The 22,775-nt window shown below is 48.9% G+C and overlaps 1 protein-coding gene across 2 annotated transcripts in view; it reads right to left on the bottom strand.

The window, feature by feature from the left end:
• Nucleotides 1-1,542: 1,542 nt before the first annotated feature.
• The window catches only part of LOC133393042 (protein pangolin, isoforms A/H/I/S-like), a 29,260-nt gene continuing 8,027 nt past the window's right edge, over nt 1,543-22,775 (bottom strand). The window contains exons 2-3 of one of the 2 annotated variants that reach the window (XR_009765969.1): nt 18,937-20,859; nt 1,543-18,863 (exon numbers count right to left, since the gene is read on the bottom strand). Coding sequence is in view for 1 of the 2 variants with exons in the window: in XM_061656178.1 (XP_061512162.1) it covers nt 20,835-20,859 (25 nt within the window). In the remaining variant the exon portion in view is untranslated. Of the gene's footprint in view, nt 20,860-22,775 lie in introns of both variants that reach the window. The other variant, XM_061656178.1, reaches the window with a different exon arrangement.

The raw sequence follows: 22,775 nt of genomic DNA, 5'->3' as shown, positions 1-22,775 counted from the left end.
CGGGATGGTATGTTGGCTGAGAGACGTTTTACTACCCCGAAAGCATTTCTATCCTGGAAAATGGGTAATATAATAAGCCGAATGGGAAAGGAAACGTGATGAATTCACTCACCGGGGATAAGAATTCACAGCATTCGCAGAGTTTCGGGCCGTAACTCAGGCAGAGGAACTCGGCTCGGATTGCTCCACCGGTGCGCCGAGACGAGACCAACCTAACAATGCAAAAATAATATCCTTCCAAAAGGAAAGACTCTCCATACTGCACACAGACCGGCGATGGCGGGGACGCAGCGGCACGGACACGCCGGAAGGGACACGGTCCCTAATGAGGGGATAAAATGAAAGATATTCTCGTTTGCTATAACCGTTTTGCGATCGGGTCGAGCTGGTAGTGGCCCCATCATCAGATTGAGCGATGAAACGTGTACGGCGAGCTGAAAAGGCAGCAAATGAAAGCGGATCCACCATAAAATGGTTTTACAGCGGACAATAATATTAAAATTCCATTAAATTTCAAACAATTTTTACGACTCATTCAGGATGTCTCCCTTCCCTGCGCTGTTGGACGATGGCTCGGTGCCTCGGTGTTTGCTGCCTCATTGCGGAACATTCCGGCGACGACGGGTGACGTTTGGCGTGTTGATTTGCCACACGTCCTGCCAACCATAGGACAGGGGAAGACGCGTACAAATGGCTCGAAATCGGAGGGACGGAAGCCTGCCATTTACCACTTCCCTGGACGCTCGCCATCCTTTGAACGGGGTAAATGTTGCAGAAATTATAATTTCAACGTCACTCTTCCTCCAAACCGGCACTACTATTCGAGAGCATTGCCGAATGTGTACGTACGAGTGCTTACAACTACTGCTCACACAACTTCCCGGTGCTGCCTTGCATACCCTGCTGGGAACTGTGGAAGCGTGAACCATTGGCCGTCGAAACCGCATGATCATGGAGCCGCCCGGAGCTCGGTATGAAAGTTCAATTGAAATAGATGGGATTGTTTAATTACAGCTCCCCAAATGGACCCCAAAATGAGAACACGACCCTTTTGCAACAAAATGACCATTTTCGGCAGTAAACTAACTAACGACGCCGCTTGCATACCTGCCATCGTACACGGCACGCACACGGCCACCCTGTGATGGAGCAGGAAAGACGGCACGCGGACACATCACGCATGAAATATGGGCTATAAAATCATCATCAAAATTATTTAAATGTCCGACCGGGTTTACGGGGTGCACACCCCCCCCCCCTCCCCTCCCCATACTCTTGCTCACCGGGGGTACGCTCCGGACACAGGGACTTAGTTAAGTCCCTCATCTAAATGTGAGTAAAGTTAAATTGTAAAATTGGAGATCACGTTCCCAGCACAACAATGTATGTGTGTAACGATACGACTGCACAAAAGATGTCCTGAGAGAGCCGTCCTGTGAGTAAGTTAAGCATAAAATTAAAACGTTGTTTTTTGGGGTTGCTTGCTTTGGGGTTTCGGACGTACCGGCCACGGAGCAGAAAAAAGAAAAAAAAGCATCAGAATTCAATTTCGCAAAGTGTATCTTTTAAACTCTTTATTTACAATGTTGGTTGTTGTTTTGCCGTAGCGTGATCCATACATGGATACGTTCGTTGCTCTTTCTCGTTGCTTTCCCCGCGAGCATAACTCATGCTTATAACGTACATTATTAATTCTTCTACCTATTTTGGAAGATGCGCGTTCTCTTACTGCTCTACGATACGATATTCCTCCCCGTTAGGAAAGATTTTTCTACATTTTTCGCGTAACGCTAGTTCTTTTTGATTGCTTGCTTTTTGCGAAAGTATGTGCCGCTTTACCGTTGCACCCTAAAACTGTCGGTTTTACTAGCAAACTAACGTCTATCGCTCGTTTGAAAGGCATCGTTTAAATTAGCTTATTGTACCATATTACACAGACCGTACGCGCTCTCTTTCTCTCCCTAGTTCGTTTATTTATGTTGTTTTGTTCGATTTACTTAATAACTAGAAAAACAGTAAAATATATTCAAATGTTTAGAGTCCTTCGGTTGCTTGCTCAGCAGATGCTTACGGGCTAACGCGGGGTAGGAGGAAGGTATTAGGATTTGGTTGCTAAATAGAGCTAAAGTAAGGCAAACAGAAAGCTCGCTTGGAACAAACAATGGTGGCTAGCCGGTTGGATTGCTAGGCTTTTCTTTTGGCCAACCGTGACCACCATCTGCTTGCACAATCTGTCTCTCTATCAATAAGGTTAGGAAAGTTAGGAGAGCCTTTCTCCATTTGCACTAGCATCTAATCGATTGCCCGGCCCCGCACGTGCATCGGGCGATTGGAAGAACCGTTGTCAACAACCGTTGATAAGACAATCGTGGTGTTATGTATACTTTTTCAAAGTTTTCTTTCCTCCTGGAGCGAGGATCGTTTTACTCTTTTTTATGTTTTTTCTTTCCTTTTACAGTTAAAGTGATTGCTCGCATAAGGAGAGGGACAGGGAAGGTGTTTGGAGGGCTGCTACAAAGTACGGATTACCAGCTGTCCAAGTACGGATTATTGCTATCTTTAAATTTGTACCCACTGTGTGTATGTATTTGTATGTGTGGTAACAACGGAAAGATTGCAAAACTCCAGTCGAATTACAAAACATACCTTTGTTTCGTTCAATGGGAATAATTGGGTTCTAATGCTGGCTTCATCACTCTACCGTTCTGGTGTAACGATATCTTCCGTGCCTTGCATTTCACATGCGAAACCATATCCCACAAGTGGAAGTTTATCGATGAAATCTCAAAGAAAGAAAGAAACATCCGAACAAATCTGCTAATGGAAGACGAAACTGAGAAAAGCAGGAAGAGCATAAAATTCAGAACATGCATGGCGTAAAAGGCGTCCGAGATTTGCGCCGAATGTTTGCGCAATCCATTTGCGCGTTCCACGGGCCACAGAGGAGAGGGGCGGGGGGGGGGGGGATCTTTTGCGGCGGATCTTTTCGTAAGAGTTGTTGAAAATTTTAACCCATTTCTTCACTTGATTTGGCTTCGTCTTGTGCGTTCTCGTGGAAGTTGATATTCAAATATTTGATCATCTCGCAGCCGCGCGCATGCCTGTGTGCTTTGGTATGTATGCGAACGTATGTATGTATGTATGTATGTATGTAGGTAGGTATGGGTGTGAGCATACATCTTAAGCAGAGTTCCCAGTTCGTTTAAGATGAGAGGCATGCTTTTTGCCCGTTTTAAGTAGCTGCCTCTGGGGTTTTTTGTTGTTCTGTTTCATTAAAGTTAGCCCTTTTTTGCTTCACATTCTCACTCTCCTTTTCAGCGTGCCATTGACTCTATCCCAATAGGCTTGCCCACCCCGGTTTGCTCGCCCAGCGGGGATGATGATGAGCCGTGCGCTGTTGCCCTCATCTCACCGTTGTCTGATTTCGTTTTGTTTAAATATGTTTTATTTGTTAACAAGAAGATAAAATAAAACCGAATCAGTTCTGTGCGCCTTTCGCCTCGCGACGCTCGAGGGACAAAACAGCGCGTTTGTGTTTTCTTTCCACGCTCATTCGGTTGCTTTTTATCTATCCGATTTGACTGTTTGCATTTTCTAAATCGTCTATTTGTGTACGTGCTTCTCAGTGTGTGTGTCTGTGCGTTAGAAGAGCGATAGAGAAGAAAAGTGGAAGGAAAATGAGAGATGATAAAAAACAGCCCAAAAACAAGCTCCAAAATCCACCTGAAAACAACGGGGGCGTAGGTGTGTAGGGTGGATTTTCCTTATCTATAGTAAATGCGATGTTACGACTAATGAAAGTCCCAGACTCAAGCAAAGACACACACACACACACACATACTTTGCAGTCCATTTTTTTTGCTTCGTCTGTTCAGTTCTTGATTTGTTCACCACCCTCCATTTCATTCCATTTCAACTTCTTATTGTTTCCCTATCGTCCTCCTTCCCCCCTCCATCCCTCCACAACTTTGCTTGACTAATCAAATTCGTTGGCGTCATTTTCCTCTTTCTTTAATGCTTCGTTATTAGCCGTTCGGTAGTGCGATTGCGACGATCAGTTCTTTCCCACCTTTTTCGCGTCCCAGCGCGCAACTAATGAGACCGGTAATCATTATAACATTAATAAATAATCCTCATAACAGAGTTTGGCACTTCGTTAACTGATTTTCTTCACCCGTTTGCTGTAGCTTTTTGCATGCCGTATGGGTGTGCGCGGGTTGGTGGGAATGCAACGCTGGCCAGCTCCCTCACGCCCGGTAGTCTCTTATCTTGGTTTATGGTGCATCGTTTCAGGTGTGTTCTGGAGCTTTTGAGCGGTTCTCGGGCGAGCGGTTACTACGACGCTCAACTTATTAGAAGCATCTTTTAAAAGTGCCATTCATTAGCAGATTATCAAACGCACCACATATATGCTCATTAAAAAAGCATAAATGGCAAAGGCTGCGCTTTCGGGGGAAGGAAAGAAACGTTTACAGCGAGCGTTGTCGCGTCAGTAAAACCGGAACCAAGGGTGAAAGAGCTGGTGATTTTTTTTGGGTTGAACCGAGAAAAAACCTATAAGAAGATATAGCTCCGGTTAGTTGAGAATGCGATTGCGGGCAACGTGGAGCGTTCCTTCACATGACGGGTTTCCTCGATACTTCGAGCAGGGGGTGTACGGAACACACGAACGAGGTCAAGAAGCAGTAGAAGCTTAGTCAACGGTCCTTGCTGAAGCCCTCGGAATGAACTTTACCCTGTGGTAAGCAGGTGTTGGTAAGGGTTTAGCAGTGCTATAGTTTTCAATTTCTTACCGAAACGTTGGAAGCGAAAGTAACGCTCACCAAGTCCGGCCACGGTGTAAGTTGATACGAAAAAGTGGAGGGATTTCTTGTTTGCTTCTAGAACAATCCACCACGCTACTCGCAAGAAGTAGATGTGTTATTCTAGTCCCGATGGGATGTGCATTTAATGTGATTTGTTTTAAAACCGTGGATAAGTCTCAGGTATGATTGGATTTGTAGATTTAAAAAATCAGAGGAAGAAGCCATTAAGCTAGTTCATATTTCAAGCCACCCGGGGGAAGCGTTACGGCGAAACGCTTTCCCTCGATATTACCACAGAAAAGCCTGTATTTATGAGCGCTTAGTTGGGCTAAGTATTTCGTGGAAATTGTGCTACAAACTGTGGATATTAGTTTTTCGAAATGCTTCAGTGAAAAGCATTTTTGTACTGGTATTGTGTGTCAGAGCAAATCGTCAATCCACTGTCCTACAGTAACGCCACAACTTTGCACTCATATTGGCGTGACACAACCGAACACAAAACAAAAAAAAAAACAACCATCACTTGATGTGCTCGACTGACGAAGCTGTTCGAAATATTAACGTGCCATAAAAGCAAAAGACACTGCCGAACGTGAACACGTCTTGCACTTGTTTCCATCACCTTGCCAATGCCAGGACACGCGATTCCATTCCGTTTGTTCAATCGTTTGGCACTTTGGTCGACTCTTCGTGCCCATCTCCGTCCCTCCCCCCCCCCCCCCCCTCTCAAGCAAAATCTATATGCATTCCACCCCACCCAACGACTGAGGAGAGGGAGAGGGGGGAAGCAAAGAAGAGCGAATGTCGTGTGGCAAGGCCATCTCTATCGGTTGTCCGTTGGTGGTGAGGGATGAGACCGAAGACTGCACTCTTCTGCGCCCGCCAAGTTAGAGCTTTATGTAATGTTGACCGTTTCTGTTCGCACATTAAACGCTCGTCCACGCCTCTGCCCTCGGACGACCGGTACGCTCGGTGCGATAATTCGCTGCTTTGGCTTTTCGATGGCATTAACGGTGGTACCCTGATTTGAAAGGCCAACAATTGAATTCGAATAACAAAAAAACGATAAAAAAAACACACACTAAATACTGTCGAGCGGACTGATAAAATCAACTGAAACACTGTGAAATAGCAAACATCATCAGAAGATGTAAAAAAAAAAACATATGCGCCACGAGACGGAAGCAACGCAATGGGAATGGATTTGTGCGCGCGTTGTTCTGCAGCGCTCATCGCGGAGTTGTTTGACCGTAGCACTGGGTGGTTCAAGGGGGTTGTACGGTTTTTTTTTTGTTTTCGGTACACAAACCCGAATTCCGTAACCGACTGCCGTACCGCACCGCGCACCCTTCTTCGTATGGCCCGCTGTCCAGTCGCGATCGATTGACTTGTGATCGACAGCAAACAAGTGTAGAAGAGAGCGTCCACTTCTCGAAGCCTTCGTTTTATGTAGTTTTCTTTAATTTTGTGCACGGATATGTGTGTGTGGATGTATTTTGTTGTTCATGTGATGATGTCGTCCAAATGCGTTCGTCGCCTTCGTTGCCCACTCACTCGCGGTGAACGGGCATGCGGTATGGCGTCCCGATCGCCATCGTCAATTTCACTCATTATTCAACGCGTGTGCTACCATTCCCGCCAGTTTAAAGATAATGTACACCCTCTTCTTTTGTGTTTTTGACGCAGTTTTCGAACCCGGCCATGTTGGGTAGAAAATGGCTGGGGCATGAAATTGTACCTCCCAAAGGTAGGCGGATTTTCTCACTCTTACCTTTTGCGCGAATCGATCTCACCTCGTTCATTACTATCGTTCACAGCTCACAGCAAAGCCCTGCTCACCCTCACGATTGCGTCCCGTGGCATACACACACACATACACATACACATACATACAAGTGGTTGTTGTATGTGCTGTGTTTACTTTTTGATTGATTAGAAATAATTACGATCGCGTCAAAACCCCTGCACCCCTTTTTTTTCAACCCGTTGCCGGACGCACCCCGAATCCAATCACCTTGAGCCTACCACCACCAGCAAAACCATCGCTGCTGCTGATTTTGTCGCCTGTGGCCGAACACGGGGCCACATCGCGACGGTTATCGCCATTATCGCTGCCCGGGCCGACCACCTAAACACATCGTCGCCTATCGCTCCCGGGCATCGAGCATCGAGGACGGGTTTGTGCTGTTTTGCTGCACCATGTTTTACCCGTGCGCATTTTCCGGCCCTTTCCTCGCGCGGCCGTTCGCGCCACGGATCTTGCTGTGCTAAGCGGGACAAGCGGGTTTGCCTGAATGACGGTTATTGATTGAATTCAGTAGTTTTTTTTTGCGCCCTCCCCACAGTTTCGATTTGATTTGATAAAGGCACGGGTACTATGTGACAGTTTTCCGTGCCCAGGCGGGAAAGGGCTCGTTGACTAAACCTTTCGCTTGATTCGTAACACTGCCGGAGTAAATGTGTTCCGGTTTTTTTTCGGTTGATCGATGCATCATGCATGCATTAGAGGCTAAAGAGGTTGAATAGCGCCCGATCCGAACATGGTGTTTGTTATGAAGTTTCTGTAGTCCCGGTAAGAAATCGATCCTCGCTTAACTGAAGCAAAAGGTAGCCGGAGGGGGTCGTTTTGTCCCGTCGTTTTGTTTGTCAAACAAGGGCCAGTATCAGCGGCAGTTCTTATCGGGCATTTGGCTACGCAGGAATAGCGTGAAATGTTGCGTTCCGTAATCGTTCAATTTCTTCGCTTCTAAAACAATATCTGTTACGAGTGCACCAACCGAGTGCATTGTGGTGTGCGTTTCACCCGCTTCGTAGGGCGCTCCAGAACCGAGCACTTGCGCGAGAAATTTAAACGTAAAATATTGATTTTTGAACAAATTATGTTTGCCTAACCGTTTTTTCTTCTTTCTCTTAGCTTTTGTTTTGTTTTTTAACCCCGTTGCACTTGCAGCTAATGCAAGTGTATATAGTGGTGCGTCGAAAGAAGCCAAAGCAAATGGCTGTGTGTACGCGTTTCTGTGGTGTGGTATACGCATTTCGGGATTACGGGGTTACGGTACAACAAACTGTATGTTTTCACTTTTTCTTCTCCCGGCCAGCATTTGCCTCTCAGCTTCACTTGATTCGTCAAAAAAAAAGCCTTCGGGCCTGACACACATTCACAGCATATGCGTGTATGCTAACGAATAGTACACTTTACACATGAAAAAAGGGAAAACAAACCTGACGAAAAGCACACATGCCCGAACCGGTGCCTCTATCAAACATTTCCGTATGGTATGGTGCTACGCAACTATTCATTAAATGCTGAAAAAACAAAGCTCCACACTGTGTACGTGTGTGTGTGTGTGTGTATACAAGCGGGCGACTGGGTAAGGCGAGGAACTCGACTCACTGTTTACTTAGACTGTCTTGAAAAGTATTCGGTTCCATTATCTCTTCCTTCACACCTGTCCTGCGACATACGGCAGCTTCCCTTGGTTTGAACAGCTCGCTCGGGCGTTGGGATGGGGCGGTTCGGTTTCTGTGAGCGATCGGAATGGCAATTCTCTGTCGTGTTATTTATTCCCGATAGATTATTGTCAATAAAAAAAGATCATTAATATGCATGGCCATTTTAGGTGCGCATATCCGCAGAGAGGATCGCTCTTGAATGGGACGAGCGCGTACCACCGCATGAATGAGTATGCTTAAAGCGTCCTCCTGTGGCACTACTGTTGATTTTATTACACTCACATTGGGAGGTTTAGCCGGGCACAAATGGAATGCCGTAAGAAATGAATTCGTTGCCGATTCTTGCCCTCTGTTTGCCGGCACTTTATGAAATAGTTCATTTACCAACGGTTGGGGCAATATTTCTTGCCCGCTTGAACCTGCGCAAACATTTTCGCCTCATATTCTCTGACGAACCAAGGGGGCAACAGAAGGAAGAGGTGTTTTCAATATTAACTCTCGGCGCTGGCAGGTTCTTTCCACCAACACTCCCCGAAAAAGGAATGCGTACGCGCGGCAGGCGAGAAAGGGGCGAAGAAATTGTTTTCGCGCCTCATTTGGCGCAAATTTCTCCGTCCGATCGGCGTGTCCGCGTCCGTTACGAAAAGCAAGGGAGTGAAAAACATCAACGCCACGAAACTGGGCGCTCAAAAACTAGGCCTGGAGTGGCCGCACGAGGTCGGAAAAATCGGCAAATCGGCATCGGTAGCGGCGGCAGATTATTACGTGAGCGTAACGGTCAATTGGAGCGGCGGCCGCCGTTGTTACTGCTACTGTCGGAATGAGCAGTTTTAATTGGCCACATATTCCGCACACGCCTCTCACGAAGGCAGCAGGTTGAACGAGTGCGAACGAGTTGTTGGCGTGGGTGGGTGGGTGCACCATAGTGTCAATATTTTGTTGCAAATACTTTTTCCTTCACTCGGAGGTTTTGAGGTAGAGCACGAACGAACGAGGGAGACAGAGAGGGGCAGCGATGGGTTTTGCAGCTCCAAAGAGATGAGAGGGGAGGGCAGTTGATTCGGGCATCCAACGGAACCATGTTCGCGATCATAAGGATAATGACGATGGCGATCTTTCGATTTGTTCATCAAACCTCGCGCTGCTGCCTGTTCGAGTTTCCAAAGGCAGCAGGCGAGGTTTCAATTACTGTTCCGAGGCACAACTCGGCCCAATTCTTAGCCGTCCGAAGCGTAATTAATTGTAATGTTTCTTTTTTCATTAGCGAACGACTGCTGCTTTCCTCACCTGTGAGTTGGCCGGCTGTGTGTTGTACGTTAAACTGTTTCCCGCTACACCAACTTGGCAAAAAAACGTAATAGTTGTGTTCAAAGTTTTCATCAGCTTCACGGTGAGTTAAGTTTTTCGGTGCGTGGGTCTCCGGTATTAACCGTCGTGTGCATGATGGCGCCCTTCCCCTCAGCCCGGAACCGCACACACATACACACACGTACCAAATGGGGGAGGTCAAGGGTGCTCATTTCGCAACTCCTGCACGTTCGCTTATCGCTTCAGCGAAGGGAGAAGTGAACGAAAGCTTTACTGCCACCTGTGCTCACCTGTTCGACAGATGTGTAGTAGCAGCAGAAGCAACCGAAAGGGGTGGCCGGAAAAAAACACCACCAACACCACAGCGCTAAACGAAGGAAATGGGAGACAGGAACGGTTTGCCCCGGAGTGTTGGCATTCCGCTCCCAGGCGCTCGACACCGCCGGTTGGCGGTGGCGCAGGTTTCACTCCTATGCTCGTTGTGTTGTGTGTGAGCATTTAATTAATATATTTTCCACCAGACGGATCCCAAAGGTTTCGAGGCATCGTCGGAAGGAAAGGAAGGCACGAGCGCGCCCGAGTCACGGTGGTGGGCAAACCATGGGAGGGCACTTAGACGCCAGCGAAGGATGGCAAACCAGCTACTTTGCGGGGCCCATTTGTGGGGGGCCTAGCTGAGCCTTAAAAGAAGTAATTAGCTACCGGAGTTACCCACCGGTGTGCTTACGGGCGCGCGAAACTTACGAATCGCCAACGAACGGCCCATCTCTTCCATTGCGCTTTCGTGCACTTCTTGCGCTAGTATATGTGCGTTTCTCGGTGTGTGTGTGTTTGTGTGGGACTGCGTGGAAAGGGTATCGAAAATTCAAAAAATGTAATAATTGCGCACATAGTAATTATGATAATAAATGAATGTTATTATTATTCCTTTCCCTTCGGGTGGTTCCGTTTCCTTCCGACGGTGCAGCGCCACTTCCCCCAAACGCTGTTTACTACTGTTGATGCTTGCGAAGGGAGGAAGGGATGGCGCATTGCTGTGTGCTAGCAGCTCTTTTTTCCCAACAACTCTAAACGCATCTCTCTTTTTCTCTCTCTCTCTGACTTCACACACCACGCCGTGCCTCTTAACGGTGCATGCATGTCGATGCTTGCAGCCACGCAATCACCCGGTTCAGCATCATTCCAAGGCCGGAACCTGGGCGCACCGTGTAGTGATGTATCAGGACGGCGCAATGGCAACATAACAACAAATAAAAAGTAAAAAAAAAAACATCACTACCCATCAGGCAAAACAAAACTCCCCGGTATCGGTTTTATAGTTGAGCAATTAATTATGCTATAATTAGTACTTACTAACAGAGCCCTGTGTCGTACAATGTGTTTCCCTCCATATTTCTTGCCATCTCGCTCTCTTTCGCCTATTCGTTCCCTCCCATTGCACTACGGCGGTGTTGTACGCATTCCTAGAGGGCCGGGCCCGTACCATGGAGCAGCATCATTACGGGGAGAGCAAACCGGGTTGAATTAAGCGCCGATAAAATCACCTCCTTTGGATGCCGAGCTGTGCTTTACATGTTCCAAGGAACAAGGAACTCATAACCGAGTATCGAAAGCGTCAGCTGACGCACTGCTGGAATGTAGCCTCATTAGGCCAGCATCTCGGGCAGCCCAAAATTCTAGGACGTCCACATTTGGAAGAATTTCCGGTTTGCGATCGATGCGAAATCGAACGAAATGTTCAACATTTAGAACCCCCTGGGAGGCTCTCTCTCTCTCACTCTCTCGCTTGCTAAAGCGGGTGGATAGCATTAGGACTTCCAATTGATATTGAGTCCCTGCTGCTAGTGGGTGGGCCGGAGGGGATCGTCGTTAGTCATCGTTAATGCTCTTTTCCCGGCTACATCGCACCGTGCGGCCCACGTTGCGTGTGTGGTTTGGGGCGGTAAGACGCTGGAAAGCCGATACCGTGCGCTGCGGTGGACCACGATCGATCAACCCGTCGATGAGGAATAGGTTTCGCTTCATCCGCGACGGCTTGATCGACAGCTCATCACTTACCCAGGCACACCCCCCCCCCTCCCACCGCGCAACACTCTCTTCTAGTCTGACCATAACGAAAATCGATCGCGGGGAAGCGGACGAAAAGCAGCGGAAGGGTGCGCAAGAGCTTGGAAAAGCGATAAGTCTGCGCCCCGCTTACGCACGGTCGTATGCGCGCCATGCAACGTGTTGGCGCAAACGCTTTTGCGCCCATGTGCTCTCGCGCGTCTCATGCAAGCGCACAAACATGGCGCACAGATGGCGAAGGGAAACGAGGGAATGTGAAACAGATCGAGAAATGGCAACAAACATACACAGTTCCAGTCGATGCGAGGGCGTAAGGCTCTTTGACCGTGGAGGCACACGAGCCGAGGGAGATTTGCAAACGATGCAGCGCCCATTCGTCGAAGCCGTGCTAGTGTCGATCCGGCGCCAGAGTGTGAGGCAAGAAGAAGAAGAAGAAGAAGAAGAAGAAGAAAAACACTGCTGCCGCCGGCTGTCTGTTGGATTGTCTACGCTTGTCATCAGTGGAACGAGCTTTTCAAGGACCACCAACGATCCACACGGAAGGAAACGTCGATCTGTTTGTAATGATTTTCTTAACTGTAGCAGCGCAGCGCCTTCCTCGCTTATGTCAGACTTATGTTGTTTTAAAACGAAACGGATTTTATGAGCAGCTAAGCTTGAAGTAATGCCCTCCAAGCATTCACACTCCTGCGCAGGCAACACGCGCGCGCAACATGCAGCATCAATGCACCTTGCGATTGTGTTTGTGCGGCCAATTAGAATTGCTTTGACCTCGCTCTAATGACGGTTATGTATGCATAATAAATCACTCGCAGGCGCCGATAAGAAAGCCAAGCACAAGCTGTTTGACTTCCAATCCAGCCCAAGTACAAGCGCAAAACAAAATGCGATGCACCGACCGTTCCGTCGGTGAATCGCTGCACTGCTCAATATTTGGTAAAGTCAACCTGGCGTCGTGCCCTGGTAATAAGTCGCCGGAAGTTACAATTCCGCCGGTCGGTTAATTGTTCCGTCGCATCGCCCCCCAATGACGACGCCACAACCAATTGGCTCGAATCCGATTGGCAGTAAACCGAGCGGGCGTGTACGTGCGTACGATTCATGCCGACCCATCGTTGGCAGAGACATAAACTGCCCCACGGCGTTACCGCCACATAAAAAGATTACACACGCTCGCGCGCATTAGATTAGCGGTTGGCGACGAAACACGTACGACAGATAATCGACACGTTTATCGGCTCTTCGAATGTCTCGTTGATTCCGACCTTTATGGCCGGAATGGTGGTCGCGCGGACAATCTATAGACGGATGAGCAAAAACGCAAAACAAAACAAAAAAAAAGAAACAAAATAGGAACTGTCTCAAGACGGCTCAACGGAGCTGCACGATAATGCTTACAGCAAATTGACGGGCCTGGGCCGATAAGAGCCGTGTGGTAATTGATTAGGTGGGCGTGTGTCATCTGAACACCGGACGCCGTCGTCATTCTATTGCAGAAAAGTCAACATGATCGTACCAAAGTTGGGTCGCTTATTCGCTCTTTGCCGGCACATCGACACAAATGGAACCGATCGCGTCCGAAGCGATCGCCGCACCAGTCGCGCTCTATCCATTTTCCATCTTGCGCAATTCAATTAAGCCCCAAAGCCATTCGCATTCACATTGCAATGTGTAAACAAATCGTCTTGCGGAAATGCGGCCGGTCCTAGGGCCGGTCGCGCGCGCTCTCTCTCTCTCTCCCGAGAGAGAAAGAGAATCAGGCGTGTGGCGTGTGGGGGCGAATATAGATTGAAGTTACTTTTCAACACGTTCGCTGATTGGTTACAAATAGTTTCGTAGCACAAATTCGTTCTGACCCAAACATTATCGGGTACGCAATGGTGCGGTAAGGTCCGGTCCAGCGAGGTCGGTGAGGTGGTGCGCGGGGATCTCCATGCCTCGGAATGTCGAACGAGCATTAGGAGGGCAGCAAACGATCGATCAGGCGCGGCAACTGTGGCGGAATGAGAAATTTCCCTATATTAATTTATTTCCTTTCATTTTCACTCCCGTTTTCCCAGGAGAGGGAGTAAGGGTGAAGAGTCTGGAGCAGTGCGATGGGATACGCAAATCCTCGTGTAAACAGATCGGTCCCAGGCCCCTCGGGCTGGTTGGTGGCCGTGATGAAAAGTCATGCTTAAGTGGTCTGCTGCTGCTCCCCTTCGCTGGTACTAGTTTGGGATCTATTTAACAGGAATCGGGGAGAGGGTTCTACAGCGGAACCGAGGGGTGCACGATGGGTTGAAGCACACAAAACGTGTGTTTGTGGTGCCCAATAATGATAGGGTAGCGCGCGCTGCAGCAGCAGAAGCAGCAATTGCCATCGTGTTTATCAATCGGTTCGTGTGTGTATGCGTTCACCGGGGAGCGGGAGGACGGTTTTAAAGCCAAGTACAAACAAGGAATCGAAAAAGGGCTCTTTCATTGGATAGCGGGAGAGAAAGGGGATGAGGGAGACGAAACGGACCTGGAGCTGGACCTGGACAGCCAGTGGGAAGGGGGGACCGAGTGATGAGCAACAAAATTATCTGATGCGCTCCAATCATCACTGTCGCAACACACGCAAGCCGTTGTGGGGTTGAACGCCGGCAGCTAATGGGTGGCGAGATACGCGACAAGATAGGAAACGGGGGGGAGGGCGTGCGAAGGGAGTATGGGAGAAGAACATGCTTTTTTTCGCTCTGGTTTCTCTCTATCTGTCTGTTAAACTAAACGCATGATAACGAAAGATGGGTGGTGTAGCGGAAGCCATCATGCTCTGTCATTCACGCTACAGGCGAGAGAGGAGAAAAAAACAGAACTGAAGCCACAGGGGAGGGTGGGAGAGAGGCCGAAAAATTCCAATTCAGTTCAGCCCAATTGGAAAATTAAGAAATATCAGTGTGATGCTTCACGCCCGCCCCAAGCGGAAGGTGCCATATCGGATGGGAACCGACTGTCAAATGTCGGTGCAATGATAACGCCGAAACGTCACATCACACGAGTCCGAGCCGGTCGGATGTAGATTGGGACGGGTGCCCTTGTCCACGGAAACGGAAAGGCGTTTGACAGCTCCTGATGAAGAGTTGCCGTAGTTGGAGCAGTTCAGAGAAAGAGTTACTGAATGAGGCTGAAGACTTCTTTTATCCGTTTCCGTAAGATCGTTCTTTAATTGATGCGCACGGTTGGCCATTAAACTCAGGGGAACTGAGCCTAGTCAAACATTCGCTTGTTTATACGCGCCATTTTGCTACCCCCCGTTCGATCTGGACTAGCTGGGCATGGTTCACACAAACAAAAAAACACACACACACACCCGTGATGGAAGAGGACACTCTATCGGTGAAACGTTTGGTTAGCGTTCGTGTAGCCCCGTGAGTTCACTGATAAGAGCACAACTCGTCGGTGTGTGTTGTTTCTGTGCGTCTCCCAACCCCCTTCTAGCCGCCCCCTCCGTTTTTTGTCGCCCCGAGAGCCCTTATTTAACCCAGAACACTCCAATTGCCTTTTTCGCTCGCTCTCTCCCTCTCACTCGCTTGGTCCATTTACCTTGGAGCGCATTTTTTGTAGCCCTCTCTCACTCTGCACCGGGCCACGGCAAAAGGCGTCGAAGCCGGGTGATGATTAGACAACGACATCGCGACCGGAGCGCAACCGACCCACCGCCGCTGCCACCACAAACACCACGGTACACCTCCCCGTGTGACCTCGTAGCACAGCGCAGCGTTCCGCAACACAGGCCCGGCGCGACTCTCCCACACGCACGCGGGGCGCGCACATTCCGTGTGGCCAGGAGATAGCGTCAATTTAATTTGTTCGTTTTGCTGCTGCTACTACTTGCGTCGTCTTGTGGCTTTTTCGTGAGTGTAACCACAGTGACTTTCCCGCGCCACTGCCCCATCTTCACCTTCATCCCACCTTCACTACGGTTCTATGCAATGGGGTTTCCGCACCTTTTGCAGCTCGCGCGCCCGCCCAGAGACCCCACCACCTCTCCAATGATCCCGCGCTTTGGATAGGAATTTCGCTACTCATTCGACGTGCGCTGTCACCTCGTTACGTCCCCCTGACGACTAACAAGCGGTCATGTAAAACGCGGAAGAAAGTGCACCGGGGTGGCTATACTAGAGCTTCTCTCAACCCGAGCCGAGAAACCTCTCGACCGTTCTCGCCACCGTTCTGCCGCCATCCCGTCCGAACGGACTAAGGAGTGTGCGTCTTTTTTGTTCATCCTTATAGAGTCATAATTGTTGACTGTCATCCCACGGGAGTGAGTGATTTTGCAATTTACCGAGAGTGTCTGTTTTTTTTTTAATGCTATTGCTGTCGTGGCAGCTTTCGCCAAAGATGGGGTTTCTTCACACCGCAATCCGTATGAGTGTGGTGGAAAGTTGAGCTTCAGCTCTAGCGCGCAATGTTTTAATCGGTTCACTTTAATGAGACTATTCCGCTGGGAGGCGATCCGTCGATGGAGAGACATTTTGATTGAGCGTCTTTTTTCGCGTCTCTGCTAGTCCTAATAATCACGCGTTAATAATCAGCTTGGTTGGTGGAACAGAAAGACCCAACGACAAACGGCAATGCAATCAACTTTGACTTACAAATGTAATCATAGCACACATAGCGAGCTGTCCATGAGCTGCCGGGCTGACCCATCTTCAGTGTCAGCGTTGTATTTATCGAATACATTTTAACACCCTCTTTACACCTTTCTTATCAAATATCGGCGGATAAGGAAGACGTTGTGATTTGAAGCGCCCTAAAGCCCCCCGCTTGAAGGGGACTGGCAGTGCGGGGCGAGGTTTCCTCGTGGCGACGAGACCACTCGAGCCAACCAAATGTTGACATATGCCACACTTTGACAGTAAAAAGATTAGCAGCATTAGGGGTCGATCCGGCGAGCGCGATAATGGTAAACACCGAATGTTGTCTCGATGAAGCCCGCGATTGGTGGGAAGGAAAGATAAAGATCACACCTTTCGAAGTAGCGCATCCTTCTCGAGATTGGCTGCTCGATCGGAAAGGCACGGCTCTCGGGCTCGGACAATACCTGAGCCCCCCACCATTCTCACCGCCACGGTGTGCTTGATCAACCACACAGCTATCGCGCACGAACAGCCCGGTACAACTAAATAGAAGAAGATGAAGACGACGACGACGACGACGACGACCACGGCCGCTGGAGGTGATTCCACCACACACATTTGCCCAGTATTCAGAAAACCCAATATTTATTTGTTTATTCAACATGCCATAAATTATGTTATTTAAAAAGGTTCTCGTTTCCGAAACACTCCACCCCGGTTCGATCGGGGCGAGTTTTTTTTGCCTTTCTGCTGCTGCTTCGAAGTGAATCAGTATTCGAGTGTGCGTCTTTTTACTGTATTCTCATTCGGGTGTTTTTCTTTCTTCCCGTCTGCCATCTTCACCCCGTTCGCACCAACCGCATAGAATAACGCAACCAGAACTCGAGAGCCACATTCCCGCGTCTCTGACTGGTGTAGTATTATTACAGCATGCTCGCGAGACGCTACGCCTGCTACGCCCCACCGACAGAAGAATGGACAAAACGAGAGAGAGAGAGCGAGAGAGCGAGAGACAATCACAATGGTGACGTGAGCCAACGATGGCGAGAAGAACAGCAGCAAAGACACGGCAGCGAAGATTCCGCGGTCCGCGAAGCGCGCTCAGTAGCCGCAGTAGCAGCTAGTCCATGCCAGACCCAGAATCTGCCCAAGAGAATCGGGGCTCCATCATGGCTCCAGTCCAGCCGAACGGTGGTAGTATTGGTAGTGTCACGTTCTTGTAACCCCCTGCTCGTGCGTTGGTGTGCGTGTGTCATAGCACAACGTTCCCCAGCGCGGCGAGGTGAACAGCGCTCCGCGGACCGCAAGATAATCAGCCACAACTGATCACCACCAGCAACAAACCCGGCTGTCGTGCGGGGGTTAGGCGGAAGGGCGGCGCGGGTCCGCAAGCGCGCGAACGCGCGATCAACAATAACGAGAATTTCAAAAAACCGGCTTGGCGCGATCGGAGGCCATGCGCAAATAACGCGAACGCAAACGCGAACGGACGGGATCGCACGTTGAAGCGGTGCAGAAACATCGCCGTAAAACGCCTCACGGAAGGGTGAAAAGAAGGTCAAGCAAGGAGGCAACGATCAGCGGAGGTTTCGCAAAGGATTGTACTTACTCACCCCTGCCACCTCACCACAGGAATCGTTTTGGTAGGACAAACAAATGTCACTCCGACGCGAAAACAGTCTTATTTCATGGAACGGGTCGTCGGCACGCAACCGGGCGGATGTAGCCAACCTATAGAGCGAGAGAGCGAGAGAGAGATGCTCAAGGCTGCTGCTGTCGAGGAGCAGGCAGCTTACCATTTTCCAGGATCGCATAAAATCGTAAAGCTGCATGGTCCGCCCGCATGAGCGACCACGGAGAGCGCAGGGCAGGGCACGGGCTAATCTGCGGTGGACGCGAGTTCTCGGAACAAAGACGCTGGATGTCCGGAATTCGTCCGCAGTGTCCCATATTTTCTCCGAGCTGTATTCCACCCCAAGAAACCATAAAAATGGTGGAAAGGGTGACATCGTCTCGCACTGCTCCTGGTTATCGTTGTTGGATGCCAAGGGTGGCGCACAAGGCGCTTAGAACGTAGGCAAACAAGTGGATCTATGAAGCGCTTATATACTGTCAATCACCGTCCGTGATCGTAACTGTGCAGCAGTAAGTTTGCTTCCCGGCTCGCGAAGAAGTGTGCACTGCACCGCCTGGGTATGGTCGTCTCGCTCGCTCCGTGTGCAGTGAAGCCATAAAATTCGAAGAATCCTTAATGGCTTCCATGCCACGACCCACACGCGCCAGACGGGGACAATCCGACCGTCCCGAAAAACTATTCCATACACACGCTGCAATCTTGTGTCTTTGCGGTCCACGGGCTGGAACAATGATATGGGCTGTGGCCTGCGGAGTAGCGGCAACGCTCCACGACAGCTAACACACGCATAATTCGGGGTAGAATAACGGAAAAAATCGTGGTACGTAATCACTTGAATCTTCCGGGATTTGACCCGTTCATGTTTTTTTTTCTCTGTTGAACATCGCTCCTACGTTATGCGGTAAATTCTTCCTAAAATCCCAAGCCCTTGTCGTGGCACCCTTGTCCTTGATAAAAACCACTCAAGGGATGAAACATAAGTGGTCAGGACTGAAAAGTGGTCTTTCACGATGTGCCGAACACCAGACACACACAAACACTGGAGAAAGGAGAAGACTTTTACTAATTGTTGGCTGCAATGAGGAATGGTAACATGTTTATTGCCAAGATTTTTTTCCCAGTATAAGTGTAAGGCGCACTTCAATCATTCGTTTTCCCTAATTTGAGACACTTGAGAATGCAGACACTGCAACACCAACGACAGCAATAGTAACTACACATTCGCACGCAATTCGATGGGTAAGAAGTTTACCTAGTCATACGCACACCGAAGGAGTGTCGACTCCATTCACTCGTCCAGAGCTCCTGTCCACGTTCGAAAGAACCGCGGGTTGTCTGTTATCGGTGGGATCGTGTGTCCCCATACTGTCAAAAACATGCAGAGTACTGCATCGAGCAGATTTTGGTGAAAACCTCTCAAAAACTGTTTGACCATCGTTGTCATAGAAGGTGGCTCGAGTGATCGAGTTTTTCTCCTGCTGCAATGGTCACATTGAGGGTGATCGCGCATCTCACTGGAATATGGCAGGGAGAGTACGCTCGTCGCGCACAAAAAAAAATCGCAATCACTTCCACCTTTCGCATCCATTTTCGGTGCGAAAAATGTCGTTCTAAAGGTTGTCCTTTTATGTGTGGCGTGGTCGCTGGGCTACGCTGGAAGGAAAACTCGCTTCCATGAGTCAAATCTCGCCCACAGTGCCACAATTTCAAACTTCACCGACTGCATGTCCGTCGTCTAGAGTTCGTTGCTATTGCTGCCGTTGGTGTCTCTTTCTCTGGCGTCTCTTTCGCATTGGCGATCTGGCTATTAGCCATTCGCTTTGTGGGAAAACGATTGCCACTGCGGACCGTCGTCTGCGGACCGTTCGGGTCCTGTGGCAGTGGCCATACGCGATACGCGATGCATCCACCCACTCGACTGGGTTGCCGCTGCCGTTCCGTTCTTTGTACAATGTGGCCCGTTGAGTGGCGATCGTCGTTTCGCTTTCAATTTCGAGTTCTCTGTTCGTTTCGATTTTCTTCGCGCTACCTCCTCTTCTGCTGCGTTCCCATTTGGGGGTAATGGTAGTTTATATCGCTTCCCTTGCATTTCGATTGCTTATCCGATCTCACTGTACCTAGATAACTACATGGCCGCGCACACCATGCGCACTCAAAAAGCCATTACACAAATGTCAATTATTTCCAATGTTTTCCATCTTCTGTCTTTTCTAGCTTTCTCTACGTCTCTTTCTGTCGCAGAAGGGTTCATTCGTTGTCATATTACCACCTTATATGCAATCCCAAACACTCTCTTGTATGCAATCCCAAACGCCTCTGCTTTGCTATACACATCATGGTAAGATTTTGGGGATATTTGAGCATGTGATTATCGTTTATCACGGACCTACCGGTCCGTTTGACTAACTTTTTTTTTCAATATTACCCCATTGGGGCATGGAAAGGTCCGATCCGATCGATTGACATTGATTTCGACTGCAAACGAATGCACTTAACGTAGCCTGTGCTCTGCACCTAACTGCCTACGATTTCCAATGATCGTGTTTTACTTATCGATTTAAAGTGAAGGTTCTTTGTTCTAGGACATCTTGGCAGGCTAGTTTTCTTGACTAGAGCCACCAGCGCTGGAATCATTGCTGGAAGATCAAGATAGGCTCGATTATTGTGCCCTGTGTGATTGAGAACATTCGGTAGACAATCGCCACAAGGTGACTCATACGTAACGCCTACCGAGCCCGTTGTTCTCTCTCTCTTTTCTGCCTTCTTCCCCTTACGTTGGTTCTGCTCACATCCGCAGTCTTACTTTGTGACTTTGATTTGCAAACCATTGTTGGTTTGTGATGCGGAGGAGTTGTCCGCTGGGTTCCTGTCGACTGCAACTGATTTGCTAGGATCACGGCCCTTTCACGTCCCTTGCATTGAACCAAATCCGATGCGCTGACAACGCACTGCTACGGTGGCTCACCAGCAGCGAAGATATGGAAAACTAAATGGAAGAGAAAACAACATGACAGCAACGTATTCAGAACCGGAGTGCGCAATGCAAAGGATTTCATCGTGGACGTGATTCATTGCAGTGGACTGGAGTGGAAGCGAGTAGGCACACGAAATAACACGAAACGACGAAACACATATAACTCATCTACTTTGAACATAAATACTTCTACTCTATAGCTACCGTAACACATATTTCAATTGAACAATCGACAATCAACTGCATCAGAATAGAAGAAACAACAAAATAGTACGAGAAGGGAAACTCTATCATTAGATACACCATATCAGGACATTTTTGGGCAACAAGCCCAAACGATATGTATTTCTCAGTGAAAATCAAAATCAAAGTTGCTGTCCTTTATATCACAGCACAGTGCTGTTCGCAGTGAATCTTCATCCCCAGAGTTCATTGACAAAAGGTCCACCCAGGTAGTGCATGCTGGCATATTTGCCATTTATTATGTTTGTCCATATCACACCTTCTTCGATCGTACGCTTCACCGTACGGTTGGGGCACCGATTCGCCCGTCCGGAGAAGGTTCATGCGCGCCAGACCGACCACTAAATGGAACTTACAAAAGTAGACGGTGCTCGCTCGTGAAGTGATGTCGAGGAGGAAAGAGGCTCATATTTCTCTAATGGCTTCTCATTCGTCACCATAAATCGATCCTCTTTTGGTATTTCCGCTTTTGTGAAATAGTAGTAGTAAAAAAAGGGAGAGGGCGGTACCGTGCGATGCAGACGTCGCCATATCCAGGGAGAAGGAGAAAAAGATTGTTTCACTATGGCGGGAGGCAAGATCCCCAAAAACCATTCGTCCACAACGCCATGGCGATGGAAGGCTGGGAAGCGGTGGAAGGGTTTGCATGTTTCTTTGTTTTTCTGCAAAGCTCGAGTGATCCTGCACCCAATAAAAGTTACTGCCGGATCAAAGACTTTACAGCCTGCCCGGCTATCACCTTCCGCAACGCTGCCCATGCGAGCGCAGGAAGGCTCCACTCCAGCCATCCGATCGCGACCGGTCGAGGGGATCTTTAGCCGATCGGCTTTCCGCGCACCTTATTTATCGGACAAAGCGGCCAGGGCAATCGTATATGCGCCATTTCGTCCAAAATATACAAGCAGAAACCATAAAATGTGAAATTGGTTTTACAAATTGCAACAAAATGACCCTTTTTATGGCAGCATGCCGGCTCGGCCAGGTTTTGCCGACCCAAGCCGATGGTAGATGGTTAAGAAGTTTATTCCATTTTGGGAGAAATAAAACAAAATCAGCCGAAGAGGAAAGATCAACAGTGGACCGAAGATGAAGCTATTCCTTAACAAACAGCTTAAAACATTCTGGCCCAACCATCGGTCGATTGCGATCGCGCGCCATGGTTGCCGTACTGGGAAAAGCTTTTACTTCTGTACGGCCTCGAAAAAAAAGAGGAACTTTTCACATTCCGACGGGGTGCGAAAGAGACGCCCGCTCAATCGGGAAATGATGATCGATGATCTATTCTGCCCTCATGATTATCGTGCGCATGCACTAGCCACTCACAACCGTACCGTGACCGACACACGGCTCTCTCTCTCTCTCTCTTTCTCTCACACACATACACACCCTTCAACCCAAACAGGTCAGTGTACAATCGTCAAATTCACACATTTCAATATCACTCGTCGATCGTTAACCACCTTCTACCAACAATAACCGATAATTAACGAGATTTCACGGTTCTTCCCTACAGGAAAAGGGAGAAAAAATACGACACGAATTTCGAGGGAAGCCAGAACGCCATCTCGATTGTCCATTAATCGACCGGAGCAGTGGGGAAGGGCAGCGTCCGGGCCGGAGAGAAGTCCGCCGATCGACATTGCCCTGCCTCGCCATGAAGAAGCGACCGACCGAGGCGACCGATC

The sequence above is a fragment of the Anopheles gambiae genome, chromosome 3 (assembly GCF_943734735.2).
Source record: "Anopheles gambiae chromosome 3, idAnoGambNW_F1_1, whole genome shotgun sequence".
Lineage (NCBI taxonomy): Eukaryota > Metazoa > Arthropoda > Insecta > Diptera > Culicidae > Anopheles > Anopheles gambiae.
Note: the sequence above shows the minus strand (reverse complement) of the source record. Positions and strands in the feature narration are given on the sequence as shown.